Source organism: Anolis carolinensis, chromosome 2 (assembly GCF_035594765.1).
Source record: "Anolis carolinensis isolate JA03-04 chromosome 2, rAnoCar3.1.pri, whole genome shotgun sequence".
In the NCBI taxonomy this organism is placed as follows: Eukaryota; Metazoa; Chordata; class Lepidosauria; order Squamata; family Dactyloidae; genus Anolis; species Anolis carolinensis.
In genome coordinates, this window is record NC_085842.1 from 22,322,576 (window position 1) to 22,339,060 (window position 16,485).

At 42.2% G+C, this 16,485-nt stretch overlaps 1 protein-coding gene across 1 annotated transcript in view; it reads right to left on the reverse strand.

The window, feature by feature from the left end:
* The window catches only part of LOC100567968 (zinc finger protein 135), a 59,705-nt gene that overhangs the window by 42,595 nt on the left and 625 nt on the right, over positions 1-16,485 (reverse strand). Inside the window, exons 2-6 of the mRNA XM_062969305.1 lie at positions 14,204-14,283; positions 9,685-9,811; positions 6,991-7,292; positions 6,498-6,594; positions 4,576-5,176 (exon numbers count right to left, since the gene is read on the reverse strand). Of these exons, the coding sequence (XP_062825375.1) occupies positions 4,576-5,176; positions 6,498-6,594; positions 6,991-7,292; positions 9,685-9,811; positions 14,204-14,218 (1,142 nt within the window). The 5' untranslated portion in view covers positions 14,219-14,283. The remainder of the gene's footprint in view (positions 1-4,575; positions 5,177-6,497; positions 6,595-6,990; positions 7,293-9,684; positions 9,812-14,203; positions 14,284-16,485) is intronic.

The window sequence follows — 16,485 nt, forward strand, 5'->3', positions numbered from 1 at the left end:
TGTCATTTTTACATGATATGTAAAAGCGAGAAAATCATTGCTTACCTCCTATATATTCTTGACACAGTGTAAATACAATATGCCATGGGTTCATTTGCCCACATCTGACTAAATATGTAATCCCTAGTTATTGTGTGTCTTCCAGAGCAACTGTATGGTATTCCTGGGTCAGTAGTGTTTGCTATTACAGTAGAGTCTCACTTATCCAACACTCGCTTATCCAACGTTCTGGATTATCCAACGCATTTTTGTAGTCAATGTTTTCAATACATCATATTTTGGTGCTAAATTCGTAAATACAGTAATTACTACATAGCATTACTGTGTATTGAACTACTTTTTCTGTCAAATTTGTTGTATAACATGATGTTTTGGTGCTTCATTTGTAAAATCATAACCTAATTTGATGTTTAATAAGCTTTTCCTTAATTTCTCTTTATTATACAACATATTCGCTTATCCAACGTTCTGCCGGCTCGTTTATGTTGGATAAGCGAGACTCTACTGTATCCTGGTCTCTGAATCCATGTGAAGTCCGGGCCAATTTTTTGACTACAACATCACCAGAAACAGGTGACACCATCTTCCCACTCGAAAGGATTTTTTGGATGTTAGTCAATAACACCGCAGAAGCACCTACATGCCAAGGTGGGCATCAAAAGAGGCCAATGGAAGAGGGAGCCACAGAATCCTTAGTGCTCTGGGATATCTGTCGGGGGTGCTTTGAATGTGATTTCCTGCTTCTTGGCAGAATGGGGTTGGAATGGATGGCCCATGAGGTCTCGTCCAACTCTTACATACTTACTTAGGCGATCCCTCGTAGTTGATAATGGTCTTCCATCCTTGGTGTCTTGGGGGTGGGTTCTTAGGTGGCTGAAGAGACCTATTCTTGATCCGTATGTTCTCCTGCAGTGAGGACATCGATTTCCAGGTGGAAGCCATTCCCGGTCAGGGTTGGCTTGAAGCTCCTTCCTCTTGGCACGTTTCTCCCTTAAGCCCTCCATTCGTGCCTCTTTGAATTCCGCAGCACTGCTGGTCACAGCTGACCTCCAGTTAAGAGTGCTCAAGGACCAGGGCTTCCCAGTTCTCGGTGTCTATGCCAGTTTTTAAGGTTGGCTTTAAGCCCATCTTTAAATCTCTTTTCCTGCCCACCAACATTACGTTTCCCATTCTTGAGTTTGGAGTAGAGCAACTGCTTTGGGAGACGGTGATCGGGCATTCGGACAACGTGGCCAGTCCAGCGGAGTTGATGGCGTAGGAGCATCGCTTCAGTGCTGGTGGTCTTTGCTTCTTCCAGCACGCTGACATTTGTCCGCCTGTCTTCCCAAGAGATTTGCAGGATTTTTCTGAGGAAGCGCTGATGGAAACCCTCCAGGAGTTGAGTGTGACATCTGTAGACCGTCCATGTTTCACAGGCGTAGAGCAGGGTTGGGAGGACAATGGCTTTAAAAACGAGAATCCAACTCTAGGATTCTATCAAGTGTCAACCATTTCAGTTCTGCATAACAATCCACAATTTTAATCACTTTAATGTGTTACCAAGCTATCTTTGAACATTTTAAATATGTATTTTTTAACTTGGCCATTTGGCAGATCAATCAGGAAGTCAAATGAATGAACAAAGTCTCTTAGAGTGGTTATCATGAACATATTCATTTAATGTGTGAATGCTAATGTAAGACTGTGAACATGGGAATTCTCAAACTCTGCTGCTATGAGTCAAGATTTCATCATTAGTAGAAATTTCCAATCAAAAGCCAGAATGAGCGTATACTCCAACAATAGTTTGAAAAGTTGAAATCTTTAATAAAAAAAGTTCTCCCGATCTACTGTAATTGTTTCTTTGGGGACTATCTTGCCAAAAGCTTTTGTGACAGTTCTCAGAACCCCTGCAGTAGAAGTGGAGAATGTCTAGCCCTATTGGCTGTTAGGAATTGTGGGAGTTGAAGTCCAAAACACCGGGAGGGCCGAAGTTTGCCCATGCCTGGGCTAGCCCTTCAGATCTTGCTGAATTTGGATTATATCTCCCATCACCTTGTCCACAACTGTGAGGGGATGGCAAATAAGATTCCAAATCTATTACCATCCTTTCCTATCTTAAATTGAATACTAGTCTTACAGTTCCAAAGTGGAACAAATGAAGGACCTGGTATCTCTGTCCTTTTCCCAATTTGACTTCCAAGGACGGCAATACATCACTCAGGTTGGTTTCAACTACTATGGTAACGCATGGTGTCATCCTCCCTCTTCCTGTATCAGAGCAAACTACATTTTAACTAAAATACCTTCTGTCCCTGCAATCCCTGGACAACATAACTAACTAACACATAGGTGTCAAACTCATTTTCATTGAGGGCCACATCAACATAATGGCTGCCTTCAAAGGGCTGTTGAATCCATGGACAGGATAGTGCCCTTTCGTTTTTACCCAATGTAGATCCCCAGATGTTACTTAATGACATCTCCCATCATTTTTGATTATCTGCCGGGCTTTAGCACAGCTGGTAAATCATCAGCAGCAATAACATCTACCAACTGAAAGGTTGCCAGTTCGAAGCCCGGGTCAGGGTGAGCACCCGACTGTCAGCCCAGCTCACTGTTTACCTAAGCAGTTCAAAAACAGCTTAGAGCTGTAAGTAGAGAAATTAGGTAAAGGTAAAGGATTTCCCCTGACGTTAAGTCCAGTTGTGTCCGACTCTGGGGGTTGGTGCTCATCTCCATTTCTAAGCTGAAGAGCCACCGTCGTCCGTAGACACCTCCAAGGTCATGTGGCCGGCATGACTGCATGGAGCGCCGTTACCTTCCCGCCGGAGCGGTACCTATTGATCTACTCACATTTGCATGTTTTCGAACTGCTAGGTTGGCAGGTTAGGTACTGCTAAAAAGTGGGGGAGGTATTTTAGGACACCATAAAGAAAAGACCAGAAATTGTCAGCAAGCAAAAGGAAGGAGGAAGGCCTGATGGCTCTTGTCATAGAGAACGGAGCAACAGCACCCCCATGTGACTGAATCCAAGCACAATCTCCAAGGCACCGAAGTTGGACTTTGAGACATCATACCTCCTTTCTGTCTGTCCAAACTGCATTGAACGTTTGCCATAGATGTGTACTGGGATCCGCCCTGAGTCCCCTTGGGGAGATAGGGCAGAATATAAATAAAGTGTTGTTGTTGTTACTATTATTATTATCTGCCATGAGGATTGCAGATTGTTGGAATGACAACCCATCAGCATTTGTGGCTCTGAGTTTGGGGAAAGATTAAAGGATACTTTAAAGCCAGGCATCACATTCACAAACCTTGTATCTAAATTCAAACCCCATTATCCTGACTAAACAGAAACAGCTGTCTTCCAGATGTGACTGTATCCCAACTTCCATCAGCTCTAGTCCTGATGTCTAACAGTGAGGAATAATGGACTTGTAGTCCAGCATGTGGAGGGCCACATAAAATGATGTGGTGGGCCAGATTCAGCCCACAGGCCTCGAGTTTCACAAGCAGACACCCTGTGCTGAAATATGGAGTAAAAAGGGGGGTTATGTTTCTGGGAATCCAGGAAACTTTGCCATCACCCCATCAATGCATCCATAACTATGCACAATGAAGTATGATTCATATAACCAATGTCACCTACATTACTCTCAAGATTATGAGGTCTCAGGAACATCATGTTTCTCACTCTGTATACAATTGAGGAAGGTGTCAAGAGAAATCAGAGATATTTCAGCTCCTTAGGCATCAGAGGCCTTCTGAAATGAAGTGCTCTCCTCCTAGAAAGTTTTCATGACTGTATCCCACCTCTGATAAATCAGCGCTAAAAACCTCAAAGTTTTTTTTTTTATTCGTGTCAGATGCGACTTGAGAACTTACTGCAAGTCGCTTCTGGTGTGAGAGAATTGGCTGTCTACAGAAATGTTGCCCAGAGGATGCCCGGATGTGTTCGCTGGGAGGCTTCTCTCATGTCCCCACAAGCTAGAGCTGACAGATGGGAGCTTACCCTGTCTTGCGGATTTGAACCGACAACCTTCAGGTCAGCAACCCAAACTTCAGGTCAGTTCAGCTGGCACAAGGGTTTAACCCACTGCACCACCGCGGCTCCTCAAAGTTAACTCAATCAACAAGCTAAGAACAACGGCTGTCTGAAAGCCCAAGGACTTGATACATTCCTTGCTTCTTGTTATGACTTTATCTAGGTTAATCCTAGATTTCCTGCTTCTTAGCAGGGGGTTGGACTGGATGGCCCATGAGGTCTCTTCCAACTCTACCATTCTATGAATCCCAGGCAGCCTGTTTTTCAGACGTATTCTGGATCTCTAGATCTGCCTAATTTGCAGACCTTGCTATATTTTAGCTCTGGATCTCTGGAGTGACCTAACTGGCAGACAGAATTCTGCTTCTGAACTCAACCCTGTTCTCCAACTTTTCTTGGTTCATCTACCTACTGTATTCTTTCCTTGTCTCAACTGATGAGACCATATCTATTCTGAAAGAGATGCAGGCTTTTAAATACAACCATTAGGCAATGGAATACCACTCAGATGTGTACCACTACCATCTTTTTCATCCCTGAGGTTTCACAGGTGGAGAACCCATATTGAAGCTTGCTCCAAGCTTGGAGGCTCACCAACATCCCCTATGTGGATTTTCTTGTGTCTGTCAAGGGCTGTCTTTCGGGTGTAGCTTCTGCCACATTCAGAACACCGGTAGGGTTTCTCTCCTGTGTGGGTTCTCCGGTGTCTAATAAGGTTTGATTTCCAAGTGAAGTTTACCCCACAGACTGGGCACTGGCATGCTTGTTCTCCAGGAGGAGCCTTCTGGTGTATTGCAGGGAAAGTATTCTGCTTGAAGCATTTGCTGCAGTCCAGGGCACACTGGTGGGGATCCTCCCCCTGGTGATTCTTCTTGTGCGTCAGGAGATCAGGGTGATGAGAGAACCGTTTCTCGCAATGCGAGCACTGGTAGATTTTCTCTCTGATGTGGCCTCTCTCGTGAGCTACCAAGTCTGAACTCTCATCAAAACACTTCCCACAATAGGAGCATGGATATCTTTTGGTCACTTCTGCTTGTATTTTCTGATAATCATCGAGGTCGGTGCTTGGAGGGAGACTTTCAAGCGATATTCCACTTGTTCGCTCTGGCCAAAAATTCTCCTTGGAATCCAGTCCTTGGTCACCATTTTCTGAGACAAACAGAGAAACAGACATTTATTTGTGTTGTCAAAGGCTTTCATGACCAGAATCAATGGGTTGCTGTGAGTTTTCTAGGCTGTGTGGCCATGTTCCAGAAGCATTCTCTCCTGACATTTCACACACATCTATGGCAGGCATCCTCAGGGGTTGTGATGTCTGTTGGAAACTAGGCAAGTGGGGTGGATATATCCGTGGAAGTTTCAGTGTGGAAGAAAGAACTCTTCTCTGTTGGAAGTTGTGATGTCTGTTAGAAACTAGGCGAGTGGGTTTATGTATCTGTGGAATGTCCAGGGTGGGAGAAAGAACTCTTGTCTGCTTGAGGCAAGTGTGAATGTTGCAATTGGCCACCTTGATTAGCATTTAATGGCCTTGCAGCTTCAAAGCCTGGCTGATTCCTGCCTGGGGGAATCCTTTGTTGGAACTGGCCCTTGATTGTTTCCTGTCTGGAATTTCCCTGTTTTCAGAGTGTTGTTCTTTATTTACTGTCCTGATTTTAGAGTTTTTTTAATATTGGTAGCCAGATTGTCTTCATTTTCATGATTTCCTCCTTTCTGTTGAAACTGTCCACATGCTTGTGGATTTCAGTGGCTTCTCTGTGTAGTCTGACATGGCAGCTGTTAAGAGTGTTCAGAAATGCAGCATTGCCCAAACACGAATCAAGGAACATGAAAGGTACTGCAGACTAATTCAACCAGAGAAGTCAGACATAGCAGAGCTCTTGATGAACCAACCTGGACACAGCATATTATTTGAGAACACAGAAATGCAGAACCACTCTCACAATCACCATGTCAGACTACACAGAAGCCATTGAAAGCATGTGGACAATTTCAACAGAAAGGAGGAAACCAGGGTGGGAGAACCAGTATTAAAAAACTCTAAAATGAGGGGAATTCCAGACATGAAATAATCAGGGCCAGTTAACACCTCCCAACAATGATTCCCTCCAACAGACCTCACAACCTCTGAGGATTCCTGCCATAGATGTGGGCAAAACGTCAGGAGAGAATGCTTCTGGAACATGGCCATACAGCTCACAACAACCCAATGATTCCGGCCATGAAAGCCTTCAACAACACATCAAAAGACACTTTTAGGGAACTCTAGTCCCCATTCGTCAACTATATTACAGATCACATTTCCACACAAGGTCCACCACAGTCTTATCTAAAGCTCTAGAAAAAAGAGATTGTGAATTCTGACTGATTTAGTTCATGGTGACTGATCACTGGACTATGTCACAAACAGGAAGAGGGATTGGGAAGTAGCTAATGTACCGTTAAAAAAGAAAAAGAAAAAGAGAAGTTCTACCCAGGAAGCCATCTTTCTGTAGGGCATCCATCAGGAACTGCATCCTCACTTTGTCTAAAGATTCTTGCTCCAACATGGGGGCCAAAGACCTCTCCACCTCAAAGAGAGAGAAAAGAGATTTTAATGGATGCATGCCAGAAGGCAGAGATTTGTTCTCTGCTCAAAACCCACAATCCCACCCCACCTCCATACATGGTCCAGCTCTCTAAGCTATCATTTTGGATGTTGATCCTCTCCTCTGGGGTATTCTCTATCCCTTCCAATTTGACATCATCTGCAAATTTGATAAGTCTTTCACCCCTTTTCCTTTCAGTTACTGGTTGAATAATAATAATAATAATAATAATAATAATAATAATAATAATAATAATAATAATTTATTTTAATATCCCGCCTTCATTTCCCCACAGGGGAACATGGGACCAAGCCCAAGGAACAAACAGTAAACAAAATAAAATGCATATATAAACATATACAAATTGAAATCAATTACCTCCTTCAAAGTGGTCTGGAATTTCCTCCTTTCATACTCCAATAAGGGCAGAGAGGGAGTCTGTCCGGAACAAAAGGATGCTGTCATCATCAGGAAATCCAGAAAATGATCTCTCCAATCCTGATCTAAGATGCCAACTGGACTTGGTCGAATCTGTGCCTGAGTTCTTTCAGCCAGAACATCTGGGTTGGTCCCAAATGGAATGACAGGAACACCTTTTTCTTTCTCCATTCTCTGCCAGGTTTTGTTAGCTGCTTTGGGGTCCTGTTCTTCTGTATTTATTTCTGATTGCAGCTCTTGAACTGAAATGAATAGACAAACAATGGCAGTGTCAAAGTTGGCCCTCCACATTTGCAGGTTTAACTTTTGTGGCTTTGATTGTTTGCAATCCCAATGGATACAACTGTTCTAAGATTCTCTAGGTCCTGCACTGTAACTCTAAGGCCAACCTCAACTGGAAAATGAACATAGTCACAGTGCAAGAACATGAGATTCCTAGAGAAAACAATGATAAAACAATTGCGTAGATCAACTAGGGTCTAGGCATTTTCAAAAGCTTTTTTGAACAGTGAACTATTCAGGTCTCTACAGAAGGAGGACAGTGTGGGGGCTTGATTGAGTCTGAATTGATGTTTTTATATGTCACATGTGTTTTATTTTATTGTATTTTATATTGTGTTCACTTTTATGTTGTTTTTAGGCACCTTGTGCCGTCTGTAAGCTGCCCGAGTCCCTTCGGGGAGATGACAGCGGGATATAAGAATAAAGTTATTATTGTTGTTGTTGTTACTGTTATTATTATTGTTATTGAGGAGTTCAAAACTCCTCAATTATATTATGTTGGACAATGAAGGGATGTGTGCAATGTTTGGTCCTGGTCCATCAAACCATGGAGGAGCCTTTGTGGTACTAACAACAACAACAACAACATCAATAATAATGATGATAATAATAATAATAATAATAATAATAATAATAATAATAATAATAATACTTTATTTGTATTCTGTCCTATCTCCCCAAGGGGACTCAGGACAGACAAACATACAAACCAACCAACCTACATGCATACATACTTTGACTTTTAAATATATATAGATCCACACACTAGTCTAGAAGCCACGCAACAACAATCTAATGCATCTACACAAGCATGGACAAAACTACCGGCTGTTAGGAATTGTGTGATTTGAAGTACAAAATACCTAGAGGGCTGCAGTTTGTCCATGCATGATATAGAAGGATCAAACTATTTGCATATTTTAAAAAAAATCAATTTATAAGCAAAAGACAGACCTACTCCATTACACTAACAAAAGTCATTTTCTTCTTAAAACACACAGTACTCAAAAGCCTGCGGGAATACAAGGTCTTCACTTGCTAATGAAAGGACAGAAAGGAGCCAGTCTTGCCTCCTGAAGACTAGGAGTTAGTGCCCAGGAGCGGGCTTCAAGAAGGCCATTTCTCATAACCCTCCTGCAAGATTAATCTGTGGGGATGATGGGAACCAAAGAACTATCTACCATCCAACCTGTTTCTGCAGCCACAGACTTACCTGGCAGCAATGGGTTGATCTGGGAATCAGCCACCCTTTTGCGTTTCCCAACGCATTCTACAACACGATGTTACTGCAAGGCATTATGGGAAATTTTAATCAACATCTGGTTCCACAGACCCTGTTCTTGATTCCAGATCATCCTGGGGCTGCAGAGGTGGGGCCTGACAAGAAGATCTTGGGGTTTTTGTTTTTTTTGGGGGGGGGGGGGCTTCCATCCTATAGGAGGCTCTCTCTGGTCATATGTGTCACACGATCCAAAGCACCCCACTAAAAAATTAACACGTGTTGTTGAGTGTTGGGCCATGCATCTGGAGACCAAGGTAGAAATTCTGTTTGGCCATGAAAAACCACTAGGTAACTTTGGGCAAGCCACACTCTCTCAATCTCAGAAGGACAGGAGAGCAAAGCCCTCTGACCAAAATCTGGTCAAGGGCATCCCATGATAGAGTTGCGGTTAAGTCAGGAAAAACTTGAAGGTACACAACAATCACCATTTACCAGTAACATATGACTCAGCAGCTCACTTACATTCCTCTATACATGGACAGGGAACATGCTGCTCTCCACATATTATTAAACTCTAATCACCATTTCCAAAAGCCTGATTTTTCAGATGGAACCCAAGTTGGTAAAGTTTGAATATCCCCACCCTAGAAATGATTTATTTTACACCACTGGTGCACAATCTGTGTTTCTCCAGGTGTTTGAGACTCTAATTCCAAGAAGCCCTGGTTCAATGGTCAGGAATTTTGGAAGCTGAAGTCCAAAACACCTGGAGGGCCACAGGTTATGTTCACCACTGTTTTACACAGAACTATGCAGGTGTTGGCATTAGGACCAAGTATTCAAAGTATAGGTTTCAACCCATAATCCTCTACAGATTGACAACAGGGGAATGTTACTTTTAGAGAAAAGAAATGGAGGATGAGCGCCATATGCAATGTAATGATAAACAGGAGCAAGGATAAGCATCTGATAGAGCTCAGATATGACACAGTTGCAGCCCTCTGGATATTGTTGGACTGAAGTTTCCATCAGCTATGACCAGTACAACTGAACAGGATTTGTAGTCTCATAGCACTGGAAAGGCCCACAGTTCTAAAATTTTACTCAACAGCCAAAACTGCAATCCTTACCCAGAGAGGCTAGCATCCCATAATTTGCCACCATGACGTCTCTGTACAGAGCCTTCTGTCTAGGATCCAAGAGAACCCATTCCTCTGCAGAGAAACATACAGCTATGTCTTCAAAGGTAACAGCGACCTACCAAAAAGAAATGAGGAAAGACCATTCTATGAAGTTGCCTTCTACTAAAACACATGCTCATTCCAGTTTGGCAGGGATCACTTTCCCAACCACCAGCTTCAAAGAACATACCAACAACAGTGGTAATACAGATGAATTGGTATTAATGTTGTATATGCAAATATACTAATATATTTTCATTTGAAATATTATAGGTAGGATGTTCACATAACTTAATTTACAAGGGAGCATGTTTAAATTGGTGAAAACAGAGATTCTTGCTTTCCAGTTAAGCTTTAGGTGAGTTTCTTTTGAACCTGCTCCAACATCAAAATTCATCTCTAGCTTTGTTAGTAGAAAGCAAGAAAAGGGCCATTGCCTTCTTTCTTTTTTTTCTAATTTTTATTGTGCTTTTATCTATAATTACAGTGAAAGCGAGGAAAACAATTGTGTATAGAAAGTGGGGTGAAAGTAGAGAACAGAAACCAAGAAGAAAAGGAAAATGGAACAAGGAGAGAAAAGAAAAATAAATAATAAACTTAAAAATGGATAAGTGAAAAATAATAAAAAATAAGGATAATAAAAATATTAAAAAATAAAAATAAAAATTTGAATGACTTCCCATTGACCTCTTGAGGGTTTTAAAATCTTATAGTCTATTTTCATCTCTGGTATTAACAGTCTTGTTATTTTGATGTATTTCACATATCAAATAAGTCTATTGTTAAATTATATCCTTCTTTCTGAATGAAGTCTCTGAAACCCAGCCATTGCCTTCTGAGCAGGATAGAAGCAATTTCTTTTCAGAGTGTGTGATTACATTTTCATTTAGACGTATTAAAACAAAACCTACATACAAACATACAAAGACAAACAAAAAACAAATAATCGTCATCATCATGAAGGGCTGTGGTGACACAATGGGTTAAACCATTGAACTATTGAATTTCCTGACCTAAAGGTTGGCAGTTCGAAGCCACGGGTCAGGGTGAGCTCCTGCTGTTAGCCCTAGCTCCTGCCAACCTAGCAGTTTGAAAACATGCAAATTTGAGTTTCAGTGGGAAGGCAATAAAGGCGCTCATGCAGCCATGCCGGCAAAATGACAAGGAGGTGTCAAAGGACAACAGGCTCCTCTACTTGGAGCAGATGACCAGCCACTACCAGAAGGGACAGAGAGTTTAATCTATGCTGACGATCATGCCATCACCATGGAAGCAGGGAGCTTTGAAATAATTGAACAGGTGCTCTCTGAAGCTTTAGGTGTTCTTTTTGCCTATTACAGGGAAAATAGTGTTGGATTTTGGTTGTGTGTATATGAAATGTAAATCAAGTGTTTCTGCTGTTTTGCAAGTGTGTGATCCAGCAATGAAACAGTTAACAGCAGGACTGTTTGACTGACAGCCTGCTGTGACCTATAAGACATGATTTCCGGCTTTGGAGGTCGGAAATTCCTTCGGACTAAGGAATGTGCTTTCTTATCTCTGTGGAACTGTGTGAGCCAAGCCGTGCCAAAGAACGCTGGCTTCTAGCGATGGACTTTGCTGTTATGTAAATATACTATGTAAATATTAAATAAGTGTTTGAACTTCAGATTGCAGATGTCTTTGAGTCTGACATTGGAGGAATTGGTGAGGGCAGAAGTTCACCAATTCATCAGGGTGCTGGTCCGGAGCTGATTGATCGATGGTTTTGAAGAAACCCACACACACGCACCTTGACACCCTGGCTTCTGCATCTTTGACAAATAGCTGATTCCTAATCCATCTAAAATACAGATGTCTGCTTTTCATCTCAAGAGCAGACAAGCATCCCGAGCTCTGGGGATCAACTGGGAAGGAATCCCACTGGAGCATTGCAGCACACTCAAATACCTGGGAGTCACCCTGGATCATGGAGCCCTCAGTGGCGCTCCTGACACAAAAAGAAAAACCAAAACCCTGAATCGTGCTCTGACGTACAAGAAGCACTGCTTGACTATCAAGCAAAAAGTGGGTGCTAGAAATAATATCATACGAAAGCTGACTGGGATCACAACCAGATACAGTGAAGGATAGAAGCAATTTCTTTTCCGAGTGTGTGATTACATTTTCATTTAGACTATTAAAACAAAACCTATATACAAACATACAAAAAAAATCATCAGCAGCCTCATGAAGGGCTGCGGTGACACAATGGGTTAAACCGTTGAACTGTTGAATTTCCTGACCTAAAGGTTGGCAGTTCGAAGCCACGGGTCAGGGTGAGCTCCTGCTGTTAGCCCTAGCTCCTGCCAACCTAGCAGTTTGAAAACATGCAAATTTGAGTTTCAGTGGGAAGGCAATAAAGGCACTCATGCAGCCATGCTGGCAAAATGACAAGGAGGTGTCAAAGGACAACAGGCTCCTCTACTTGGAGCAGATGACCAGCCACTACCAGAAGGGACAGAGAGTTTAATCTATGCTGACGATCATGCCATCACCATGGAAGCAGGGAGCTTTGAAATAATTGAACAGGTGCTCTTTGAAGCTTTAGGTGTTCTTTTTGCCTATTACAGGGAAAATAGTGTTGGATTTTGGTTGTGTGTATATGAAATGTAAATCAAGTGTTTCTGCTGTTTTGCAAGTGTGTGATCCAGCAATGAAACAGTTAACAGCAGGACTGTTTGACTGACAGCCTGCTGTGACCTATAAGACATGATTTCCAGCTTTGGAGGTCGGAACTTCCTTCGGACTAAGGAATGTGCTTTCTTATCTCTGTGGAACTGTGTGAGCCAAGCCGTGCCAAAGAATGCTGGCTTCTAGCGATGGACTTTGCTGTTATGTAAATATACTATGTAAATATTAAATAAGTGTTTGAACTTCAGATTGCAGATGTCTTTGAGTCTGACATTGGAGGAATTGGTGAGGGCAGAAGTTCACCAATTCATCAGGGTGCTGGTCTGGAGCTGATTGATCAATGGTTTTGAAGAAACCCACACACACGCACCTTGACACCCTGGCTTCTGCATCTTTGACAAATAGCTGATTCCTAATCCATCTAAAATACAGATGTCTGCTTTTCATCTCAAGAGCAGACAAGCATCCCGAGCTCTGGGGATCAACTGGGAAGGAATCCCACTGGAGCATTGCAGCACACTCAAATACCTGGGAGTCACCCCCAGTGGCGCTCCTGACACAAAAGAAAAACCAAAACCCTGAATCGTGCTCTGACGTACAAGAAGCACTGCTTGACTATCAAGCAAAAAGTGGGTGCTAGAAATAATATCATACGAAAGCTGACTGGCACAACTTGGGGATCACAACCAGATACAGTGAAGGATAGAAGCAATTTCTTTTCCGAGTGTGTGATTACATTTTCATTTAGACTATTAAAACAAAACCTATATACAAACATACAAAAAAAATAATCAGCAGCATCATGAAGGGCTGCGGTGACACAATGGGTTAAACTGTTGAACTGTTGAATTTCCTGACCTAAAGGTTGGCAGTTCAAAGCCACGGGTCAGGGTGAGCTCCTGCTGTTAGCCCTAGCTCCTGCCAACCTAGCAGTTTGAAAACATGCAAATGTGAGTTTTCATCCAGCGGTGTAGGGCATAGACATCCTGTCATAATATGACATGTCTCATTAAGAGCCACATCCACTGTTTTAACGTGGTGAGATGCATTCCACACTGGGCATGCGTAGTCAGCAGCAGAGTACCAAAGCACAAGGGCAGATGTCTTCACTGTGTCTGCTTGTGATCCCCAGAGAGTGCCAGTTAGCTTTCATATGATATTATTTTTAGCACTCACTTTTTGCTTGATAGTCAAGCAGTGCTTCCGGTAAATCAAAGCATGGTTCCAGGGTAACTCCCAGGTATTTTGGTGTGCTGCAATGCTCCAGTGGGATTCCTTCCTGGGTAATCATCAGAGATCGAGATGCTTGTCTGTTCTTAAGATGAAAAGCACACGTCTGCATTTTAGATAGATTAGGAATCAGCTGGTTTCCCCTGTAATAGGCAGTAAGAGCAACTAAAGCTTCAAAGAGTTTCTGACTTGCAGGGTAAGCAAATGACAATTGGTAGATGTCATATATTTTGTATCTCAAAAACTAGAGCCATTAGGGGGAACCTGGTGCCATTTTTGGAATCAGCAGGTCAAATACAACAGGAAACATGTCTCAAATTTGAAACACCAAAGTGTTTATTGCCTAGAGTAGTCATATCATCATCATCATAATCATCTCTGGGAATCTCTAATCTTTAGCATGATTCTGTAGTCGACCTCTGCTTATAGTTGACCATGGAATCATTCTGCAGGACCAAGAGATTTCTACAGAGAACATATCAAAGAAAACAATCAAACCCATAAAGAATAAAATCTGCAAAAGTGGAAGGACAACTGTACATCATGATCTCCAGCAATATCAAGCAATAATAAATAATGCAAGCACCTGAACTGGCTCCATCACAACAGCAACTTGCTCATGACATTAACTGGATCCCAAGTGGATCTGTGACATCACTCCGTGTCCTAGGAAGGAGACAAAAGCAGGCAGAAGATTTTGTTTCTGTTGCACATTGTAAGTATTAGCCTTCGTTGTGGGAGTACCAAATATCTTGTTGCCTAGGAAAGAGTTAAGATCTCTGACTTAAAGGAATGGAAAATGCTCAGTTGCCCAGATTTTGGTGGACCGACTTCAGCTCCCATCATCCCTGCAATTTTCACATCCTTGGGAAGAATACGTTCTTGGACTTATCATGAACAGATGAGATCAAAGGTAATTACTGATATTGTTTTATGTATGTTTTATGTATGGGGGCCTCTGGTGGCACAGTGCATTAAAGCGCTGAGCTGCTGAACTTGTGGACCAAAAGGTCCCAGGTTCAAATCCTGGGAGCGGAATGAGTGCCTGCTGTTAGCCCCAGCTCCTGCCAACCTAGCAGTTCGAAAACATGCAAATGTGAGTAGATCAATAGGTACCGCTCCGGCGGGAAGGTAACGGCACTCCATGCAGTCATGCCAGCCACATGACCTTGGAGGTGTCTACGGACAATGCTGGCTCTTCGGAAATGGAGATGAGCACCAACCCCCAGAGTTGGTCACGACTGGACTTAACATCAGGGGAAACCTTTACCTTTACCTATGATACGTTCATGGTCACAAATGGTAATGTGAAAAACGTTGGCGTTCAGTTTTCAAATTATATTTAGTGTCGTTCCTATCAAACTGCTATTTGAAATCCTCACTTTCAGATTTCTTGACCGCAGCCTGCATTTTGAGCCAATGGTTTTTTCAATACTCAGTTTTCACATCCAGATATAAAAATGAGGAATATGGTAGCATGGATCATTCTAATCTTAGCAATCGGTGATATATTTTGACAACTTAGGATAGGGACTACTTCCTTCCAAGTCCCTGTGTGCATCTGCACCAGGCATGGGCAAACCTTGGCCCTCCAGGTGTTTTGAACTTCAACTCCCACAATTCCTACAGCCGGTAAGCTGGCTGGGTTTCCTGGGAGTTGAAGTCCAAAATCCATGGAGGGCTGAATATGCCCATTCCTTATCCATACTATAGAATGAATACAGTTTAATACTACTTTAATTACCACCGCTCAATGCTATAGAATCCCGAGAGTTGTAGTTTTACAAGGTCTTTAGCTTTCTCTGCCAAACAGTTCTGAAGCCTCATCAAATTACAACTCCCATGATTCCGTAGCACTGTTCCAGGGGAGCTACAATACATGCATTGTATGTCGTGGTTGCTTTTCACTCTATAAAAGGCATTGAATGTTTGCCTTATGTGTGTACAGTAATCCACTTTGAGTCCCTCCAGGGAGATAAAGCAGAATATAAATAAAGTGTATAAATGTCCCCAGAGGGACTCAGGGCAGCTTACAACAAACAGGATACAAAAAATGATATACCACAGAGAGTAGTGACATAAAAGCAAAATAAGTAAAGGTAAAGATTTTCCCCTGATATTAAATCTGTGTCCGACTCTGAGGGTTGGTACTTATCTCAATTTCTAAGCTGAAGAGCCAGTGTTGTCTGTAGACACCTCCAAGGTCATGTGGCCAGCATGACTGCATGGAGTGCTGTTACCTTCCCACCAGAGCAGTACCTATTGATCTACTCACATTTGCATATTTTTGAACTGCTGGTTGGTAGAAGCTGGGGCTAACAGCGGGAGCTCACCCCCGCTCCCCAGATTCGAACCGCTGACCTTTTGGTCAGCAAGTTCAGCAGCTCAGCTGTTTAGTCTGCTGTGCCACCAAGGGCTCCAAAAGCAAAATATAAACAATATAAACACAAATAAACAAACAATTTTATAACACTGTAAAACCCAATAAAAGCAATTTCTGACGCCATTTAAACCAACCAATCCTATTAGCTAGAGCATCCAGATTATAATGTTGGTTATAATTTCAAGTGATTGCAGTCACTGAGTCTCATCGACTGTGAAATGCCATCGATCTCAAGACTTTGGAGTCCTAATTTTGGTGAAATGCCATCACTTGTATATTTAAATCTATTTTAAATGGCATTTTTGAAGAAAAATTTGCAGCCCAATCAAGAGACAAAAACATAACAACAATAATATTTTAATATCTGAATTCACTGTTTAGCTTTAACAACTATACATTAGAGAAAAGTAACGTGATGTTATTTTACTTTTGAATGAATGTATTGTTTGGTTACATTTACATCCCACTTTTGTTAAATTCAGCCA